This window comes from Phragmites australis, chromosome 2 (assembly GCF_958298935.1).
Source record: "Phragmites australis chromosome 2, lpPhrAust1.1, whole genome shotgun sequence".
In the NCBI taxonomy this organism is placed as follows: domain Eukaryota; kingdom Viridiplantae; phylum Streptophyta; class Magnoliopsida; order Poales; family Poaceae; genus Phragmites; species Phragmites australis.
Window position 1 is genome coordinate 35,113,977 of NC_084922.1, and position 21,273 is coordinate 35,135,249.

At 43.5% G+C, this 21,273-nt stretch overlaps 3 protein-coding genes, 1 long non-coding RNA gene and 1 pseudogene across 6 annotated transcripts; 3 read left to right on the forward strand and 2 right to left on the reverse strand.

Moving 5' to 3' along the window:
* The first annotated feature begins 796 nt into the window (after positions 1-796).
* Positions 797-3,575, forward strand: LOC133908527 (protein PLASTID MOVEMENT IMPAIRED 2-like). Its single transcript, XM_062350595.1, has 2 exons — positions 797-1,272; positions 1,520-3,575. Exons 1-2 carry the CDS (start codon positions 1,156-1,158, stop codon positions 3,287-3,289), a joined length of 1,887 nt encoding a protein of 628 aa, XP_062206579.1. The 5' UTR covers positions 797-1,155; the 3' UTR covers positions 3,290-3,575.
* A 1,558-nt stretch (positions 3,576-5,133) lies between these two features.
* LOC133908528 (uncharacterized) lies at positions 5,134-11,631 on the forward strand (annotated as a pseudogene).
* A 626-nt stretch (positions 11,632-12,257) lies between these two features.
* Positions 12,258-14,846, reverse strand: LOC133908529 (probable E3 ubiquitin-protein ligase HIP1). The gene is made up of 5 exons (XM_062350598.1): positions 14,750-14,846; positions 14,421-14,606; positions 12,879-12,974; positions 12,650-12,796; positions 12,258-12,545 (listed from the first exon to the last, which is right to left on the reverse strand). The coding sequence occupies exons 2-5, from the start codon at positions 14,565-14,567 to the stop codon at positions 12,414-12,416; spliced, it is 522 nt and encodes a 173-aa protein (XP_062206582.1). The 5' UTR covers positions 14,568-14,606; positions 14,750-14,846; the 3' UTR covers positions 12,258-12,413.
* Positions 14,847-14,954: 108 nt separating this feature from the next.
* Positions 14,955-17,664, forward strand: LOC133908531 (uncharacterized). 3 transcript variants are annotated; one of them, XR_009908218.1, is made up of 3 exons: positions 14,955-15,300; positions 15,391-15,553; positions 17,174-17,664. It is a non-coding gene; the product is annotated as an uncharacterized LOC133908531 (long non-coding RNA). The 3 variants fall into 3 exon arrangements; XR_009908217.1 differs by having other exon boundaries at positions 17,177-17,664; XR_009908216.1 differs by lacking the exon at positions 17,174-17,664 and having other exon boundaries at positions 15,391-15,619.
* Positions 17,665-17,666: 2 nt separating this feature from the next.
* Positions 17,667-21,229, reverse strand: LOC133908530 (uncharacterized). The gene is made up of 5 exons (XM_062350599.1): positions 20,562-21,229; positions 19,843-20,028; positions 18,288-18,383; positions 18,059-18,205; positions 17,667-17,954 (listed from the first exon to the last, which is right to left on the reverse strand). The coding sequence occupies exons 1-5, from the start codon at positions 21,027-21,029 to the stop codon at positions 17,823-17,825; spliced, it is 1,029 nt and encodes a 342-aa protein (XP_062206583.1). The 5' UTR covers positions 21,030-21,229; the 3' UTR covers positions 17,667-17,822.
* Positions 21,230-21,273: the final 44 nt, after the last annotated feature.

Here is a 21,273-nt window from a genome sequence, read left to right on the forward strand (position 1 = left end):
CGGAGGTACTGCGATTTCGTCAGCGCTGTCGTGTGCCGAGGAAACGGAGGCAGATGATGGGGATTCAGCTGCCAGGTGGCTAGTCTAGTTTCGTGTTAAAGTGACTGCCTAGATAGCAGCACATGGTGAAATACAATGGGCTTTGCGTGCTAGGGTAGGCCGAACCATGCTGCCCGGTTGCGTTCGAGCCACACAGCCCACATCTATCCAGCCACGGGCCCGAGTATTACCGCACCAGATTTGAGGCCTGTGTACGAATCCCGTACTGATCCAATAGCTAGGCAGCACCAGTGTTTTAAGTCCAGATTTTTTTGTGTTCAAAGCTGTCTTTTGGCCAGATGACTTGGTGTACATATGTAATATGTGCGTATATACTCGGCGCTGGTGTGCACCAATTTTAATAATAGTACGAACCAACGTATTTTTGGACTGGTTGGACGAACATGTCAACAACTGATTCAGCACAGCAAATGAACAACCTACTGTTGTAAAGTGTCACCCTACCGATATGACAATTCCTAATAGCAAAACCATGTCCGATGTTAGCCGGGAAAAAAGAAGGGGAAAAAAACAACTCCCTGGTCATATGTCGTAGGTAAAAATTGTGAAATGATGCTCCACCTTTCCCTAGCTACTGTTACGAATTATCTGGACTGAAGACGCACGTGTCCAAATCGAGACTCCAGCTGCCTCATCGACGAAATGCGACACCAACCATTCGCACATTCTGTGGCTCAAAAAGGATCATGAAGGCCCCTATTTGTAGTACTTCCACCAAAGCTTGCATCGAACTACCCAATGGGCAGCCGTCAAGTACTAAATTTAAACGAAAGCGATAAATTTTCCATCGGCTTCAGGGAACTAGTACAAACTGCCCGAGCAGGAGGGCAGTGACACGAACAGCGTGGATAGAATGGGATCAGGCACGCTGTGTGGTAGCGAGGTCCTCTAGCTCTGCCCTGCCAAGCAAGCAGCACTTGTCCTTGTTCACCGACACACACACAAAAAAGAAAAAAACTCCGCTCCGTTTTGCCTCCTCTTCTTCCAAACAAACTAAAATTTGCAGGGGCTTCTAATCTTGGACTTCATTTTTGTTTCTTGGACTCTTCTTCTTATTAGGTTGCATCCTCTGGCGCTGATTGGAGGCCGGCCGCCATGGATGAGGTCCCAGGAAGAAGTGGCTCGGTGAGGGCTACAAGGAGCATATTTGGCGAAAGCATCGGTGGGAGGAAGCCGGAGAAGAACAGAGCAAGGAATGTTCTAGCACAAGAGGTGATTTATTTCTGAACTTTGCTGATTCATGTGAATAGTTGCTAAGCACTGGTCGACCGTAGTATTTCATATCCAAAAGAGATTTCGGCATTTCAGTTGATTCTTGTGAATAGTAGTTAATTAAGCACTGTTCTATTGAATTTTATTTCAATCTTTCCAACACAACATTATGTTTCATAATTCATATTCCGAAATTGCAAAAAAAAAAATCATAATTGAGTATCACCTCGCACTTCGGTGTGCGCAGAATTTTTCATCGGAAATCAAGCAACTAGCAAAATCCGGCATGGATAGGCTGAACGAGCGCAAGGCGGCTGTGGATAAGGAGAGAGCCGGCGCCGAGTCCGAGCTGTCAAGGGCGCGCGCCATGGCGAAGGAGTTGGAGCGCGAAATCGAACAGACCAAGGCCAGAGCAACGTCCAAGAGATCAGAGCTCCACACAATGTGGGCAACCAGGGCAAGCAAGGAGGGCACGGATGCGTCGAACTTGCAAGAGGAGGGCGACGCTGCTGAGTACGCGGAGGTGGTGCAGGAGCTGGACCGTGCCAAGCAGGAGCTGCGCAAGCTGCGGCTGGAGGTGAAGTCCGCGGCGGAGGCCAAGGCCAAGGCCGAGAGCGACATCGTGGCGTCAGCGATCAAGATCCAGTCGAACCTGCGCGCCACCGACGAGATGAAGCGGCGGGTCGACGAGGCGAACGAGGAGCACGTCCTGGTGGAGCTCGCGCGCATTGAGGCCGAGCGGGAGCGCCGCGAGATCGACGCCCAGCGACGCGCCGAGGCCGAGCGGTACGCCAGGGACATGGAGGCCACGAGGGCCAAGATCGAGGCGCTGCAGAAGGACGTGGGTCGCACGAGGGAGATGGAGGCGAAGCTCGCCGTGACGAACGCCGACGTGGAGGTCCTGCAGGCCGAGATGGAGCTGGTGCGCGCCATGGAGAGGAACAGTACCAAGAACGACGAAACAACGGAGGCTGTGGCGAGGCGGAAGAAAGAAGAGGCGCAAGACAAGGCGTTGCTTCAGGCTGCGGAGGCCGAGCTGGACGCGGCCAAGAAAGAGCTGGAGAGCATCAAGGCGGGGGGCTTCCAGTTCATGACGTCAATGGACAGCACGCGCACCGAGATTATGCGAGTCGCCGAGGAGGTCAACCGGCTCAAGGCGCAGGAGAAGAAGGAGGACGCGCAGGTGCAGCAACTGAACGCCAAGCTGCTGAAGGCGAGGGCCCGGATGGAGGCCGTCAAGGCGGCCGGCGAGCGGTCCAAGGCGATCGTATCCAATCTGACGTCGGCACTGCAGCAGCTGCAAGCAGAGACCGAGGCAGCTAGGAAGGAGGAGGAGCTGACCGAGCTTGAGCAACGCTGCCTGAGAGCAGAGACCGAGAACGTCAATGCCGAGATCGCCGCGACCGACGCACGTACTCGGAAGTCGGTGAAGGAGCTCGAGGCGGCGAAGGCGTCGGAGGCCGCCGCGATGAATAAGCTGAAGGCCGCCGTGGAGAGCACAATACAGGTGAGGGCTTCGCAGGGATCGGGGACAATAACTATCTCGCGGTTCGAGTACGAGTACTTGAGCGGGCGCGCGGCGCTGGTTCGGGTGGTGGCCGACAAGAAGGTGGCCGCGGCGCAGGCGTGGGTGCAGGCGCTGAAGGCCGGCGAGAATGAGGTGGCGGAGCGCGTGGAGGCCATCGAGCGGCAGACCAGGGAGATGGCCTCCAGAGAGGCGCAGGTTGCGGCAGAGCTGGAGAGGGCGGCGGCCGAGCAGAAGGCGCTGGAGCAGGAGCTGTACGACCTGAACGCAGCGGCGGAGCGGGACGGACTGCAGTGCGCGTACCCGCGGCGGCGGTCGAGCCGTGTGTCGGCGACGATGAGGCGTGCGAGGGCACGACGGTCGTCGGTGTCGTCATCAGCGGGGATCCGGAACCCGCGGTCGCCGTCGTTCACCATCAAGCGGAAGAGGAAGGTGATGCCCAATCTCCTGAAGCTCATCAGGGCGAAGAGAGACGCCAAGGGCACAAACTGAGGTGAGCCGTGAGCCGCACAGAACTGTGCATCATCAGCATGCCGCTTTGGCCGCTGCTGCCTGCCGGTTGATGGCTTGCATCTGTTCGCTTCTTATACATGTTGCTGCAACGCAATTGTGCAAGAACTAGTGCAGTATGGACCTCCTATATGATCTTCTGCATGTACAGCATAGTTCTGTTCTTGTGTGACTTGCTGTGTTTGTAAGCTTACAGTCATTTGTAAGTGCGTTCGAGCTTGGACCAGAGACATAAAAGGCTATACAGCATTTCAATCGCTCGTTTGTAGTTTTGTACCATGTATGTAGATCATAGTCCTATACTCCTATTCAAAGAATGATTCATGTACGGGGAGTCGATAGATACCCTTGGCAGTCAGCAGAACTAGTTCATCTGTGTGCTTTAGGGCCGGTTTGGTTCACGACTCTAGAGTGCTAAGCCAGATTTTGATCATACTAGATGATTTGGTTAGGGTTAGATTCAAAGTCAAAATTTGGCTTCGCCTGAATTTTTTTTGGCCGTACCCGTCTACAATAATCTGGCAGCCTGGGTGAGTTCTGGGCGGCCGATTTGGCCGCCCGTGTTTCAGCTTAGTTGCACCATCAGCAAATGCTGAGGTGGTAACTTGTGATTGGCTACATTAAATGGGTTCCTTTTTATATTATCAAGATTCAAATCACAATATTCGCTAAATAGTTGTGTTCTTGGTAATTAAATATATATAAATCAAGAGACATGTTGATTATATTTTAATGTTAAAAAATTAGTTACATATGGATCATACATGTCATGCTCACACCTTTTAAAAAATTTGATATGGCCATAATACAACACCTTTGACACTATCCTAACTTTAGCTTGCTCACGAACAAATAACTGTTGACCTGTTTTTGGCATTATCCTACCTTTGCCCACGACTAATATTTGATTAGGCTTATTGAGTTGTTCAACCAAACAATTTTAGAGCATTTGCAACCGGTTTTTTAAATCTTGCTCCCTATATCTTTATATAGAGATAATCTCCAAAAAATTTCTTTTTATTTTTCTACACGCTTCAACACACTCCTTAAATCCCACTCACTAAGTTCCACTCACTTATATTTTATTAGTATTCTATAAATAAAAAATATTTGCGATGGCTAATAGCTAAATTTTATATGCTTTTGATTTTTGTTTGAATTCAAATTGAATTAAAAAAAATATCACATGAAATGATAAAAATATATATAGAGAGCATTACAAAGGAACTCAATTATTCACCATATAACCTAGGACTAGAAATAATTTTCAAAATCAATCCATCACATAAGAAGAATAATAGTGATATTTTTAGATTTTTGGAATTTATTTGGGGACCTAACAATTGTTAGAATTTATAAAATTAGTCTTTTTAGAGAATTTTAGTTTATATTCTACACATGTTTTTAGATGAATCTAATTAAAATATGTTGTATATGGATTATAAAACACGTAAAAAGTTTTAGAATTTTTTTTAAAACAGAATATTACTGTTTTGAATATCGAAGATAGAAAAAGAACTAAGAGCCGGTGAGTACTGTTCACAGTAGGTACCCGTATCATCATCTCCTTCATTCCTGCCGAATTGGAGATGGCGAGCCCAAAAATGAAAAGTGTGTTGGTGAATCGGTTAGAGCCGTTTTTTTAAAATCTGAATCGTTAAATTTAACCATAGCGAGTCGTTTGCCCAGTCAGTTAGAGTTGGCTCTTACAACCTCTTAGCTTCGGAAGTAATTCATCTGAATATTCCCTTTTTGGAATGGGAAGAACATGACGCCTGCGTGACCGCGTGAAGCACGACAGCATCAACGCTACGAATTCAGCTGGTCCGTCTCCCATCTTTTGCAACTTCCGCTCAGGTCACAAGATCTGTCGTTCCGGTTAGACGGCGACTGCTGTAGAAGCTGTCCCACCAGTCAGCCGCACCACCCCAGCTGGTTTCCCGCATGGCGGCACCTCGGCTCACGAAACCAAACGTGGTAATGCCGCCGTAACAAAACCGGAGACGAGAGGAAAGTCGAAAGCCAGAGAACACACCAGAACCGAGGATCCCAATCGCCGAAGGGAACGAGACCGGCGCCATGCGAGCCCCCCCACGCGTCCGACCTCCGCGCCTTCCTGGCCGCGGCCGCCGTCGCGCACCTCTCCTCCCCCCGCGCCTCCCCGTGCGCCCCTCCTCCCACGCCACTGGGGCTCCGCGCGTTCGCCTCCTCCCGCGACTCGCCGCCGCCCTGTGAGCAAGGGGCGGCGAAGCCCACGATATGCACCGCGGACGAGCTGCACTACGCGCCGGTGCCAGGCACCGAGTGGCGGCTCGCGCTATGGCGGTACCGCCCGCCGCCTGAGGCTGCGGCTGGGGTGCTTCGTTAGGGTTGCTCCGTTGTTGATTTGGTGCTCGCTTGGTTCATCGCAGCCGCCGAAGAGGAACCACCCGCTGATGCTGCTGTCCGGAGTGGCCACGAACGCCGTTGGGTTCGACCTGTCCCCGGGGGTGAGCTGCTTATCTATAATTTAATGACGCCATTGATGTGGATAAAGTACCCTGCAAACAGTACACCTTTTGTTCTGTGAACAAAATTCGCGTTATGTCTCATTAATTGCTGCAGATTGTGCATTGCTCGTTGTGCTCATTGCTCAAACAGAAAAATGCATTGTATAGTTTGGCAATTAGATTTGTATAATGGGCTAATGGCATTGCCGATTCAATTTGGTATTATTTCCTGAAGGAATAGGGAAAATTAAATACAGAAAGGGCTCCATGTTGTTGTTGAACGTTTTAGTTCTGGATGCAGAATTATCTTAGTTCTGAACAAACGAAAAAGCTAATGAAAACATATTGGAGCAGTTTGCACATTTGCTTCTTCAAGAAATTATGTTTTCTTTATCAGCATTTTTTACACAGTTTGCTGTTTCTAGGATGCTGTAATAATTATTCTACAAAATATAAATATTTGTTTCAGCAATGTGCATGGTAGCACATGTTATGGGCACAGAGTAGATCATCTAACTACAGAGTAAGTGAATATCAGAATGAAAAATCATATGTAGCTACTATGAAATTTAATGAGAACAAGCATATGCTTATTTAATTGTATTGGTGATAGTTATGAAGTACTAAAATTTTATGAGGGAAAAAATGAGTATTTCCTTGCATACTGATAGTACTTGTTATCAAAGTTGGGATGCTGCTGGACAAAATTTCGAGTGAAGTATCAACTTGTGTGCTGTATGGCAGCGAAGTGCATTGCCTTGATAAGCATGAATGTTTAGTGAAAAAATGATTGATTAGTTCTCAGTTTTCTATTATCTTACTGTCCTAGTAGCTGCCGGCCTATCCTGTTGTTGCTCTTCTATAGCAGGAGATAAATTATTTCTAAGATTCTTATGTTCCTATTTAAAAACATTAGTGGTATTCCTTTTACAATTCTTTTGTGGTTCAGGCTTTCTTTGCTGTCTGGTTACATGTAACACTCAAGACTCGAGAAGGAAAACTAGTTTGTATTCCTGGGAGTACATACTCCCGGCTTGATCCACAATTGATCTCGTTATAACTGAAGTATATACTACCTTATGAGATATATATACTTCTTTACAAGTGAAGTATATAATATTTTCTAAGATGTATATACTCATTTCTGAACACCCGTTAGAGGGGGGGTATGTACACCTAGGAGTACAAGGGAGTATGTACACCCGTTATATATATAAACTCAACCAACCTAGGAAGAACTAGCTGGCATTGTTAATAAGAAGATATAGGCACCCAAATTCACATCAAAGAGGACTCAAACCTGGGTGGTCTAGGCGTACATCCACACCCTCAACCAACTGAGCTAGGCTTAATTCTTGAGAACAAAAATTATGAATTGACTACCTTACTTTTTTTTTATTGTAATTGATCATGATTACATGCTTTTCTTTATGACTTCCTTTTGATCCTTGACTGTAATTGATACATATGAAATGCTGACAGGCTTCATTTGCTCGTCATATGTCTATGCAAGGTTTTGATACATGGGTTGTTGAAGTGCGTGGTGCAGGCCTGAGCATGCATGGATCAGAACTAGCTGCAGCCGACGCCAGGTTGGAAATGTCCCCTAATTCTGGTTCAGATTAAAGTTCTACAGGGAAAGCAAATGTTGTTGTTCCTGCCAAGGACATGTCCACTCATCAACCTAAGATTTCTGAAGTTCCAGTAATAGAAGATAAGAATATGGTTGTTTAAAGTACATCGGAAGAACCACAGCTGGTGACTAAGTTATCAAATGCTTTGGCACAATTGGGTGAAACATTCTCAGGTTATGTAAAAGATAGCCGGCTAAAAAACATCGCTGACAGTTTTTTGATCGAGTGTCAGAACTTGCTCCCAATGCCTCATTAACTAGTCTTGAGGAGTTTCAGAAAAGATTTTAGGTATGTTGGAGTTGCCACAGACATCAATGATATCTGATCAAATTAGCAATTTAAGCCAGCGCCTTGTGAAGATTCTTGGGGAAGGCCAACAAAATGTTTTACCTCGACTATTTGGCTGGCAAGAACGCCTCTCCGCAACCATAGAAGACCTCCAGAAACAATTGGAGTTTATTATTATCTACGATTGGGACTTTGACCATTATCTTGAGGAGGATGCACCTGCCGTGGTTTGTAGATATACCCTTTCTTATATACCAGCCAGATGATACATTGGAAACCTCTGTAAGAAGTGTGCAATCTTTTTTTATTGTTCAGATGGATTATATAAGAAAGCAGAGTGTAACAAAGGATGTGAAATTGCTTGCCATTGGTCATTCCATGGGAGGAATCTTGTTGTACGCAATGGTTTCAAAGTGCGGTATGTCTTGTCAACCTGTATCCTTTTCTCCTACATATCGTTTCTATGTAGCAATGCTGGCAACATTTTTTATTTTAAAAAAAGGTTTGTCTTACTTTCAACCAGTAGTAAGGCTTGGAAGGCTGTAGTGTAACAAACCAACATTATCTTACCATTGGAACCACAAATATTTGCCCAAACATATGTAAATGACTGCAAGTTTTATTTATCTACTTGATATCAAGATCTGGAACCTTTGACAAACTGTTCCTGGTATCATATCCATTGAGTAATGCATATTAGCATATAAGCAATAAGTCCAAATTCAAGGTCATGCAATCACACTTCAGTATTATGATATCCTGCCTATATTTATTCCTCATGGTATATCAATGCTTCTACTACAATTGCATTTACTGTATGACATACTGAATATTTAAGTGGTACCATTTATTTGCCCCTCGCCTATTCATCAAGGCTTCTGCAACCCACTGTGGATGCAACAAAAGTATCATTTGTGCTAACCTTTGTCCCTGGTACTTTTTCCTTGTAAGTTAAAGTTCCTGGATGGATTGTCATCATGCATTTTTTTTCTTGTTTGGTTTTTCCATTTGATCGTTTATCTTTGCTCCCCAACATCCATGGGATTAGCTAAGTCAGTTACTTAATGTTGACTCTTAAGCAATTCTTAGAACTTCCTCCCCCTCCTAGTGTACAGAACCTGCTTCCTCCTAGATCAATGCCATAAACAGAAGGAGCACTGCTTTTGGTGTTTTTCTTCTCCAAAACCACATAGCAGAGACGAAGTATTTGTTGGTACATTCCTTGAAAGTAGCTGAGACATTACTGGTAATTTGTTGGATGTTGGCATGTTGCCATCCCAAAGTTTGTCAGGAACCATCCTTGTTCAAATAGCTTCCGACAGACCATATGGAGCAATCCCCGTTTCGCTTGAATACTCAAGGGCTCTTAACTCCTGGATCCAGTTTATTTTCAATACAATTTGATCAGTTACACTGTTGTCATCTAAATGCTATTTTTCAAAACAGACAATTTGATTAGTTATGGTGAGTTTTGTCATCTTTATTTCTTAACATTTTTTGTGCTTCGTGACATGGCATTCAGGCACAGTACCAGCAAAGGTTCTATTACAGCTGACCACTGCATTCCGTGATGGCGGGCTGCACAATAAGACCGGTACCTTCTTTTTCAAGGAGCATCTTCACAAAATCAAAGTTCCGGTGCTTACTCTTGCTGGAGATGAGGATCTGATTCACCTCCCAGAAGCTGTTTACGGTTTGGCAACAAGTCCATTTTTCCTTTATTATTTTGCAACTATGAATCCTTTTTGTAGTACTGAACATATCAAAGCATGAACAGTTTTCTATAAAATGAATATTCGAGTTTGAACTAGTTCCTGAACTAGTTGTCAACAAGCTAGCAGCTTAGGACTGAGGCTCCACAGTGCTAGCATATACCACAAAGTTATATTTTCCTTCTTTCCTGGCTTGGCTATCTGTAACTGCAATGGACGGTGGTGTTAGCTAATGCACATAGATTTTATCCTTGTTTGATTTTCCTCTTTCTGAATTAATATAGATAAAACTATTGTTTATAAATTGTTGACTTTCATCCTTGTTCGACTATCATCTTGTTTGAGCCTATATAGATAAAACATAGATTCTATTTTTATCCTTGTTTGACTATCATCTTTCTGAGTTTCTTTAGGAGAACTATTGTTTATGCACTGTTGACTTTTCTTTGTTTTTGCAGAAACCGTGAAACCAATTCCTCAGCATTTGATCACGTACAAGGTTTTCGGAAATCCTGAAGGCCCTCATTATGCACATTATGACTTAGATGGAGGGCGGAAAGTACGTTTACAATAAGTGGTACTTGCGGTCTATGAGTCAGTCTTTGATTCCATGTACTAATCTTCACGTTCCGTGATGTGTTATGTGCAGGCTGTCCATGAAGTGTACCCGTGTATGACAAAGTGTTTTCTTAAGTTCCTCTCTCAGCATGACAAAGTGTTTTCTTAAGTTCTCATAATCTGTGTTATATGGACACAGGTGCGGGTGTCGGAATTCGACTCGTGTCGGGGTGTTTGATTCGGCAAAAAAATTTGGGACACACCAAATACCACTTGGAATCCGACACGGATGTCGGAATCCGACACGGATACGCGAGTGTCCGACACTCGGCAAAAAATTTTGGACAGGATGTCCGGGTAAAGGAGCTCATGATCAGACAAGTGGTTGTAAATGGTCAACCCCTCATTGAGACACGGTGAAATCATCAAAATGGAATGGAAAAGTGAGGTAAAAAAATGATTCTCGTTTTGTTTCCCATTCTACAAACCAGGTTTGTAGTTTATCTGTGCAAAACCGTGTGTGCATTAACAACAGGAATTGCCTACACTGGAATTGGGTGCAAGGTTTTAGTTACCGTTGGGGTGTTGGTAACCAGTCGTCAGCGGTAACTAAAAATGTGTGGCTATCGTGATAACCGTTCGAAATTCGGTTGAAATTTGCACATAATTTATTTGCTAAAATTTGAAATTTGGACAAAAAAAAATGCTAGATTCTCTGTTCGGTAATCGGTCGAATCGGACCATTTGACTGGTTACCGAGCGATTTTCTCGATTTATCGAGCGATTTTCTTGAATTTTTCGTATTGTCGGTAACCGTTCGGTTTTCTCGATTTATCGAACGGTTTTCTCGATTTTCAGTGAAAAAAAAAATCTAAAATTTGGCTCAATCTTGTAAAACCAATAACTAATTCATCTGAACTTCAAATCAAGTAAAACAAATTTTGTTAGTTTCCTTGTAACATGATCTACATGATAAAAGTATTTATACTCATAAAAAAGTTGAAAAGTTTGTGTGAGAAAATGTATTTGTTAAATCAAGTTAAATACATAGTTTACTCTTTGCTAATCCAAAAATTATGAAACTAATTTGGTTAGTCTTCTTACATGATCCTATGTCTTTTAAAAATATATGAACTCATTAATTAGTTATTGTAATATGCAGGATTATGTAAATGTGTTGCGATTAGATTATTTCATAATTGACCCATCACGCCTCTAAAATTAGTGAAACAACTTTTATTAGTTTATTTATACTATGCTTTATGTAAAAAAATAATGACAGACAGAAAAAAGTTAATTACAATGATATTTCTTAACGTATTCACTTTATGTTTGTGAACTTTGTAAAAATTATAGAGAAATTAATAAAACTCTAAATGAAGTGAAATCAGTTTTAAAAATACTCTTAAAGATACGTCCTACACAAGAAAAATATGTTTTTGCATGTTAAATTTTTCCTTAACATGAGTTAATAACTGAGCCGCATGTTTCAACTTTTTTTTATTTTTTTCAAACTTCCTCCCTATAGAATATGATGCAAACGATATTATTTTTGAAAAAAAAGCACAAAAGATCTTAGAGTTGTCTATAGTTTTTTAAGGATTTTTTTGAATTTTTTTTTTTCAATTTTTTCAATTAAAATTCGGTTACCGTTCGGTTTTTAAAATTGGATCGGAGCGGTAAGCTCGGTAACCGTGAATTTCGACTAATAACCATTGATAAATTGAACCCTGATTGGTTGTGCCGTTAGATGGTCTGTTATTGGATCTTAACCGGATGGCTTGTAAACAGCCCCCCTCCTTTTTGAAACGGATGTGTAAAAACGGTACTGTAGGGCAGTAGCACTGGGGAGACGGACATTAGGTTTCTGGCATCTTGGGTCAGATTGGTGAAACAAACCTTTAGAACCGATGTATATATTTTTTTAGCTCTCTGGATCTTGTTGCCCCTAATTTCTTGGTTCTAAATGTAAATATAATTTAAAGTACACCATTATTATTTGATAAGACGTGAGTGGTAATCTTTCAAATGTGGTGTTCCGTGCTTTAGCAGTTGCAAAATGAACGCTTGAATATGAAGAGCGGGCATGACTGGATGGAGGAACGTGGGACAGATGAAATGTATAATTGCCCAAAGACACTGACGTGATACAGCGTCAGTGTGTTACCCTTATGTTGGTAAGCTGTAAACACATACAGGAAACAAATGGTTCATTCTAATTGCTACTGGAGCCTTTTCGAATTTACCCTAAGGTGTCGGAACCAATAAATTTGATGAGAGATGGCCACAATATGGCATTTCTATCTGCAAATGCATACGAATGGATGTTGTGTTTATACAATAGCATATGTAACGAACTGTACAAGACACAACAGGACTTTCAGTTTCCCCAGTGATACAGATAACGCGCTTGGAGTTATGGATTTCAAGTCTTGTTGACCGCAGTCTTGCAAACTGGACAAGCGTTCTTCTGAGAGAGCCACTGCTTGATGCAGTAAACATGATAGCTATGGCCACAACCAAGCCTTCCCATTTCTTCATTTGCTTCAAATTCTTCCTGCAACATAATGTGCATTTGACTTTTAAGCTTCGGCCATAGGGTGCTCATATAATGAAAAGCCATGGAATCATGGAGCAAGGAGAACGGAGGTTTGGGCGTACCTGACAAATACTGCATTTCCTTTCCATTTCTGTTAACCGGAAAGAACCGAAGGCTGGGTTTTTGACCTTCCTAAGGCTGCGAGTGATCTCATCCTCACGCAACCCTGTGTTGACATATCCAATTCTGTCTTCAAGCTCGAGCAACTCCTGTAAAGCAACATGGTTGGTGATGATCATGATGGCAGTGACAATTTACAAAAGTGCAGGATACAGAGGGAGAGAGCCATACCTCGTATGTCATGTTGTCAACATCAAGGCGCCAATCCTGGTACCGATCATACATACTCATTCCTCCCAGCAATACTCGTGTTTGAAACATCATGATCTGCAACATTAAAAACAGTTTGAGTCAAGTTTTTGAAACTGCTAGATGAATATGTAGGCCATACCATCTTATTTTTAACCGGGTTAGAAAATGCCAGCCAAGAACATGAACACAATTTGCTCCTATTTATCTGTCAATAGGCGCCGGCGCCTGTATGGACCGGACTAACAATGCTCGTGGATCTTGAAAAAGTTCAATGATTAAGTAGGGGCCATCACTAACCAGGTGCCCACATGAAGTGTTGAAGGAATGCCTACAACTCCAGATCTGATTATTACTGAAGCAACAAGCAAATCATAAGCAGCATTGGTCCCCTAAGCACTAAAGAATAGTTCAGTCCAGCAGAGCAGGTTGACACCAAACCGTAAATGGTTAGCTTCTAGCACCCACCATCATGGCCATTCCTACCTATTGTCCACTGTACGATCCACTAGAACAGCATGCCAAAAGAGAGCGATCCATATTATTGTTCATCAATACCAGGTGCTCCACGACTCCTGACCCCATTCTGGAAGAGCACAGTTAAGAACTGGTAACCGTTTCAGCACCATGTCTGCCCAGCTCAACGCCAGTATCCAGCATTCATACTTGCACTGGATGTTGGAATACACAAGACGGAGGAGGCAAGAGCACGGCCATGGTTGCGAGGTCTCTTTCCATGACCACATTGCTCTCGGTTTCAGTTCTTCCTCCACCGCAATCATCCTAACCCTTAACTTAGCAGGACCCCTACATCATCACCAACTGGTTCATAAGGGCATGCACAGTTCAACATCTATTTAAAAGGTGCTTAAATAGAGATAATATAGACACATCATAAGCACCTACCTGAAACTTATTTCTTGTAATGAAAGCATTTCTTTGTAGGTGCTTCAATGGTTGTAATGTTGTATATTGTATAAATATTTTTCGCATAGGCATCTGTTAGGCATCGATCCATAGCTAAGCAAAATAAGCACCTAAGCTATCCTAGGTATCAAATATTGCTACGCACGCCCATTGTACATGGTCGAATTTTGCTACGCGCCTCTATTGTGCATGCCCTAATATAGGCGCTCATATATGCGCCGCTACTCCACGGCTCCAACCTCTGGTAATCATTGTGATTGTTTAAGTTACTGGTTTGTTGTTAATAATGCTCCACGAAGGCCACGATCTCGCGTCACGTTTAGTGCACGGAAGAAGCAAGTTCAACCACTTCCAACGCCCAACAGGGGCGTTACCGAACAACGTAACCACGCATGCATCACCGCACGAACATGTCAAAATCACGCGCTTAACGACCCTACCCTATGCACGTCATGGGAACCTTCATGCGGCGCGATCGCGCACCAACCGCTCGAGTCGGAAAGCTATGGATGCAGTTGATTTTTGCAAGCGAAGAACGAGTTTGTTGCAGTGTAGTAGTACTAGTACTACTAGGAATTGTGTTGTACTACGGTGTACCTCTTCCTCGAGGCCTCCGGGGGAGTGGCGGTACCCGCGCATCCGGCGGAGGAGGCCGGAGGGGATGAGATCGGCGCCGAAGAAAGGGGCGTCGAAGTGGTGCGGCGGCGGCGGCGGCGGCGGCGAGTCCATGAAGGACGAGGACATCTGCTCCTGCACAGTCACCCTCCGGGACAAGCACGGCCTCTGTTCAGGTGAGAAGAGTGGTGTGAGCTCATCAATACAGCAGAAGACGGCAAATATTCCATTTGCATAAAGGGAGTAAAAGAATTCAATGCGATAAGGATAGATGCAAAATGACTAGAGAACAAATAACAAATCACATTGACCTTAAACAATATTGACGACCATCGTCCGTAATCATAGTTGTCAAGGTTAAATGGGAAATAATGGCAATTTTGAAAGGGAACAAGAAATGATGTGAACCTGAAACAAAGCATAGCCATTCTTGAGAGCTAACAGCAACCAGAGGACCAGAAAAATCAAATACAAAAATTAATATTTCTTTCCTGGCTTGGCTATCTGTAACTGCAATGGACGGTGGTGTTAGCTAATGCACATAGATTCTATCCTTGTTTGATTTTCCTCTTTCTGAATTAATATAGATAAAACTATTGTTTATAAATTGTTGACTTTCATCCTTGTTCGACTATCATCTTGTTTGAGCCTATATAGATAAAACATAGATTCTATTTTTATCCTTGTTTGACTATCATCTTTCTGAGTTTCTTTAGGAGAATTATTGTTTATGCACTGTTGACTTTTCTTTGTTTTTGCAGAAACCGTGAAACCAATTCCTCAGCATTTGATCACGTACAAGGTTTTCGGAAATCCTGAAGGCCCTCATTATGCACATTATGACTTAGATGGAGGGCGGAAAGTACGTTTACAATAAGTGGTACTTGCGGTCTATGAGTCAGTCTTTGATTCCATGTACTAATCTTCACGTTCCGTGATGTGTCATGTGCAGGCTGTCCATGAAGTGTACCCGTGTATGACAAAGTGTTTTCTTAAGTTCCTCTCTCAGCATGACAAAGTGTTTTCTTAAGTTCTATTAATCAGACAAGTGGTTGTAAATGGTCAACCCCTCATTGAGACACGGTGAAATCATCAAAATGGGATGGAAAAGTGAGGTAAAAAAATGATTCTCGTTTTGTTTCCCATTCTACAAACCAGGTTTGTAGTTTATCTGTGCAAAACCGTGTGTGCATTAACAACAGGAATTGTCTACACTGGAATCGGTTGCAAGGTTTTAGTTACCATTGGGGTGTCGGTAACCGGTCCCTAGTGGTAACCGAAAATGCGCGGTTATCGTGATAACCGTTCGAAATTCGGTTGAAATTCGCACAAAATTTATTTGCTAAAATTTAAAATTTGGATGCAAAATGCTAGATTCTCCGTTCGGTCGTTCGGTAACCGGTCGAATCGGACCGGTTACCGAGTGATTTTCCCGATTTATCGAGTGGTTTTTTGAATTTTTCGTATTGTCGGTAACCGCTCGATTTGTAGTTAACCGCTCGGTTTTCTCGATTTATCGAGCAGTTTTCTCGATTTTCAGTAAAGTTCGAAAAAACCTCAAAAATTGGCTCAATCTTGTAAAATCAACAACTAATTCATCTGAGTTTTAAATCAAGTGAAACAAATTTTGTTGGTTTACTTGTAATATGATCTACATGATAAAAATATTTATACTCATAAAAAAGTTAAAAAAATTCTGTGAGAAAATATATTTGTTAAACCAAGTTAAATGCATATTTACTCTTTGCTAATAAAAAATTATGAGACTAATTTTGTTAGTCTTCTTACATGATTCTATGTCTTTTAAAAATATATGAACTCATGAATTAGTTATTGTAATATACAGTATTGTGTAAATGTGTTGTGACTAGATTAATTCATAACTGACCCATCACACCTTTAAAATTAGTGAAACTATTTTTATTAGTTTATTTGTACTATTCTTTATGTAGAAAAAATAATGGTAGATATTAAAAAATTAATTACAATATTTTTTATTAACATATTTACTTTATGCTTGTGAACTTTGTAAAAATTATGGAGAAATTAATCTAAATGAAGTGAAATCAGTTTTAAAGATCCTCTTAAGATACGTCCTACACAAGAAAAATATGTGTTTGCATGTTAAGTTTTTCCTTAACATAAGTTAATAACTGAGCTGTACTTTTCAACTTTTTTATTTTTTTTCAAACTTCCTCCCTATAGAATATAATGCAAACGATATTATTTTTGGAAAAAAATTTCACATAAGGTCTTAAAATTGTCTATAGTTTTTTAAGGATGTTTTTTTTATTTTTTTTATTTTTCAATTTTTTTAATTAAAATTCGGTTATCATTCGGTTTCTAAAACGGGACCGCAGCGATAAGCTCGGTAACCATGAATTTTGACTAGTTATCATCGATAAATTGAACACTGATTGGTTGTGCCGTTATGGTCTGTTATTGGATCTTTAACCAGATAGCTTGTAAACAGGCCCCTTCCTTTTTGAAACGGATGTGTAAAAATGGTACTGTAGAGCAGTAGCACTGGGGAGACGGACATTAGGTTTCTGGCATCTTGGGTCAGATTGGTGAAACACTGTAACCATTGGAACCGATGTATATATTTTTTTAGCTCTCTGGATCTTGTTGCCCCAAATTTCTTGGTTCTAAATGTAAATATAATTTAAAGTACACCATTATTATTTGATAAGACTTGAGTGGTAATCTTTCAAATGTGGTGTTCCGTGCTTTAGCAGTTGCAAAATGAACGCTTGAATATGAAGAGCGGGCATGATTGGATGGGGGAACGTGGGACAGATGAAATGTATAATTGCCCAAAGAAACTGACGTGATACAGCGTCAGTGTGTTAGACCTTCTCCAAACTCTGCATCCGCACCTTTTCTAGCGCTATTGCTGTATCCATCTCCAACGAACGCCGTTTCTGCCCCTACAGTGATGCGGAGGTTGCACTTTTGCCGGATGGAGACTGCATTTTTGCGGGAGATGTTGAGCTGCTGTATCAGGGGAAGAGAAGAGTAATAAAAGGTAGAAAATAGGGTAGCTGTTGGAGATAAAAAAAATAAAGGATACTGTAATAGTATTAGTGGATATTACAATAGTATTATAGGGGATGAATTTTTAGAGTATTTGTTGGAGATGACGAAACACATACAGGAAACAAATGGTTCATTCTAATTGCTACCGGAACCTTTTCGAATTTACCCTAAGGAGTCGGAACCAATAGATTTGATGAGAGATGGCCACAATATGGCATTTCTATCTGCAAATGCATACGAATGGATGTTGTGTTTATACAATAGCATATGTAACGAACTGTACAAGACACAACAGGACTTTCAGTTTCCCCAGTGATACAGATAACGCGCTTGGAGTTATGGATTTCAAGTCTTGTTGACCGCAGTCTTGCAAACTGGACAAGCGTTCTTCTGAGAGAGCCACTGCTTGATGCAGTAAACATGATAGCTATGGCCACAACCAAGCCTTCCCATTTCTTCATTTGCTTCAAATTCTTCCTGCAACATAATGTGCATTTGACTTTTAAGCTTCGGCCATAGGGTGCTCATATAATGAAAAGCCATGGAATCATGGAGCAAGGAGAACGGAGGTTTGGGCGTACCTGACAAATACTGCATTTCCTTTCCATTTCTGTTAACCGGAAAGAACCGAAGGCTGGGTTTTTGACCTTCCTAAGGCTGCGAGTGATCTCATCCTCACGCAACCCTGTGTTGACATATCCAATTCTGTCTTCAAGCTCGAGCAACTCCTGTAAAGCAACATGGTTGGTGATGATCATGATGGCAGTGACAATTTACAAAAGTGCAGGATACAGAGGGAGAGAGCCATACCTCGTATGTCATGTTGTCAACATCAAGGCGCCAATCCTGGTACCGATCATACATACTCATTCCTCCCAGCAATACTCGTGTTTGAAACATCATGATCTGCAACATTAAAAACAGTTTGAGTCAAGTTTTTGAAACTGCTAGATGAATATGTAGGCCATACCATCTTATTTTTAGCATTTTTTTTTGCAATCGCTAACCGGGTTAGAAAATGCCAGCCAAGAACATGAACACAATTTGCTCCTATTTATCTGTCAATAGGCGCCGGCGCCTGTATAGACCGGACTAACAATGCTCGTGGATCTTAAAAAAGTTCAATGATTAAGTAGGGGCCATCACTAGCCAGGTGCCCACATGACGTGTTGAAGGAATGGCTACAACTCCAGATCTGATTATTACTGAAGCAACAAGCAAATCATAAGCAGCATTGGTCCCCTAAGCACTAAAGAATATTTCAGTCCAGCAGAGCAGGTTGGCACCAAACCGTAAATGGTTAGCTTCTAGCACCCACCATCATGGCCATTCCTACCTATTGCCCACTGTACGATCCAATAGAACAGCATGCCAAAAGAGAGCGATCCATATTATTGTTCATCAGTACCAGGTGCTCCACGACTCCTGACCCCATTCTGGAAGAGCACAGTTAAGAACAGGTAACCGTTTCAGCACCATGTCTGCCCAGCTCAACGCCAGTATCCAGCATTCATACTTGCACTGGATGTTGGAATACACAAGACGGAGGAGGCAAGAGCACGGCCATGGTTGCGAGGTCTCTTTCCATGACCACATTGCTCTCGGTTTCAGTTCTTCCTCCACCGCAATCATCCTAAACTTTAACTTAGCAGGACCCCTACATCATCACCAACTGGTTCATAAGGGCATGCACAGTTCAACATCTATTTAGAAGGTGCTTAAATAGAGATAATATAGACACATCATAAGCACCAACCTGAAACTTATTTCTCGTAATGAAAGCATTTCTTTGTAGGTGCTTCAATGGTTGTAATGTTGTATTGTATAAATATTTTTCGCATAGGCATCTGTTAGGCATCGATCCATAGCTAAGCAAAATAAGCACCTAAGCTATCCTAGGTGTCAAACATTGCTACGCACGCCCATTGTACATGGTCGAATTTTGCTAATTGCTACGTGCCTCTATGCATGGGACTTGCAAATATTCTATTGATCGTTACATAACTGCTTCGAAGGTAATGGAAGATAACATATGCACCGCTACTCCACGGCTCCAACCTCTGGTAATCATTGTGATTGTTTAAGTTACTGGTTTGTTGTTAATAATACTCCACGAAGGCCACGATCTCGCGTCACGTTTAGTGCACGGAAGGAGCAAGTTCAACCACTTCCAACGCCCAACAGGGGCGTTACCGAACAACGTAACCACGCATGCATCACCGCACGAACATGTCAAAATCACGCGCTTAACGACCCTACCCTATGAAAGCTATGGATGCAGTTTATTTGTGCAGGCAAAGAACGAGCGTTTGTTGCAGTGTACTAGTACTAGTACTACTAGGCATTGTGTTGTACTGCTGTGTACCTCTTCCTCGAGGCCTCCGGGGGAGTGACGGTACCCGCGCATCCGGCGGAGGAGGCCGGAGGGGATGAGGTCGGCGCCGAAGAAAGGGGCATCGAAGTGGTGCGGCGGCGGCGGCGGCGGCGGCGAGTCCATGAAGGACGAGGACATCTGCTCCTGCACAGTCACCCTCCGGGACAAGCACGGCCTCTGTTCAGGTGAGAAGAGTTGTGTGAGCTCATCAATACAGCAGAACACGGCAAAGATTCCATTTGCATAAAGGGAGTAAAAGAATTCAATGCGATAAGGATAGATGCAAAATGACTAGAGAACAAATAACAAATCACATTGACCTTAAACAATATTGACGTCGTCCGTAATCATAGTTGTCAAGGTTAAATGGGAAATAATGGCAATTTTGAAAGGGAACAAGAAATGATGTGAACCTGAAACAAAGCATAGCCATTCTTGAGAGCTAACAGCAACCAGAGGACCAGAAAAATCAAATACAAAAATTAATATTTCTTCACCAGCAGATGAAAAGGAGTAAAAGATGAGCACATATATACACCCTCTGTTTTCCAGCCACCAAGAAAAAAAAAGAAAAAAATCAAAATTAACCACCCTCCAGCCACCGAGGAGTGATCCTTTCAAAACGAACGAAATTTGAGTACGAACAGATCGAAACATAAACCGAATCACAGGACACATCAAGGATCGAAGCGAAGAAGCCATCCACGCACCTCTCTGTGGGACCTCTCCCCCTCGCCGCCGCGTCCCCTCCCCATCTGGTGCCGCGCCACCACGCAGTCCACCGACGACGCCTCCGCGGCGAAGGGTATCCCGGGAGCGCACCACACGTCGGCGCCGATCCCCCCGCTCACAAGTCCCCCGCCTCCTCGTCCCCCACTGCCCCTCTCCTTCCTCCTCTCCTTCCCCCTCCTCCGCCGCTGCCCGTGCCAGTCCGCCGACGACCGCACCGCCGCCGCCGCCGCCGCCCCGGGCGCGTACGCCTGCGAGGCCACCGCCGACGTGCACCCCAGCCCGCGCAGCGCCGCCGAGGCGAACCCCTTCACCCGACCCTCCTCCGCCACCGCCGGCGACGGCGGCGGTGGCGGCGAGTAGGAGGAAGAAGCCTCACCTCGCGCCAGCAGTAGGCGCCGGATCCCCCGGCGGCGCTCCGCCGTGGGCGAGCCGCCGCTGCGGTCCATGGGGCGCTGCCTCCCTTGGCGTGCTCCTCGGGCCCGGTGAGGCAGGTGGGGGCGAGTGGGCAGTAATGGCTGGCAGTGCGGAAGCGACCCCCGCAGGCCACAGGGCTCAGCGCGTCCGCTCTTGTTGTGTTGTACTCCTACGTGGGATGGAAGACCAGAGGGAGAGGTAGAGGCGAGGATGGCGGGATCCAATTATTCCACTTGCATGGCTAAGGAGTGAAATCTAAAAAACACTATCAATGAA

What these genes read in the sequence shown, in the direction of transcription:
- LOC133908527 (XM_062350595.1), top strand. Translation starts at nt 1,156, where the DNA reads ATGGATGAGGTCCCAGGAAGAAGTGGCTCGGTGAGGGCTACAAGGAGC. An exon ending in GGAATGTTCTAGCACAAGAG is followed by an intron (nt 1,273 to 1,519) that starts GTGATTTATTTC and finishes CGGTGTGCGCAG; the next exon opens with AATTTTTCATCGGAAATCAA.
- LOC133908529 (XM_062350598.1), bottom strand. Translation starts at nt 14,567, where the DNA reads ATGTCCTCGTCCTTCATGGACTCGCCGCCGCCGCCGCCGCCGCCGCAC. An exon ending in CCGGAGGCCTCGAGGAAGAG is followed by an intron (nt 12,975 to 14,420) that starts GTACACCGTAGT and finishes TTAATGTTGCAG; the next exon opens with ATCATGATGTTTCAAACACG. An exon ending in TTGACAACATGACATACGAG is followed by an intron (nt 12,797 to 12,878) that starts GTATGGCTCTCT and finishes GTTGCTTTACAG; the next exon opens with GAGTTGCTCGAGCTTGAAGA.
- LOC133908530 (XM_062350599.1), bottom strand. Translation starts at nt 21,029, where the DNA reads ATGGACCGCAGCGGCGGCTCGCCCACGGCGGAGCGCCGCCGGGGGATC. An exon ending in GGGAGAGGTCCCACAGAGAG is followed by an intron (nt 20,029 to 20,561) that starts GTGCGTGGATGG and finishes TCACCTGAACAG; the next exon opens with AGGCCGTGCTTGTCCCGGAG. An exon ending in TTGACAACATGACATACGAG is followed by an intron (nt 18,206 to 18,287) that starts GTATGGCTCTCT and finishes GTTGCTTTACAG; the next exon opens with GAGTTGCTCGAGCTTGAAGA.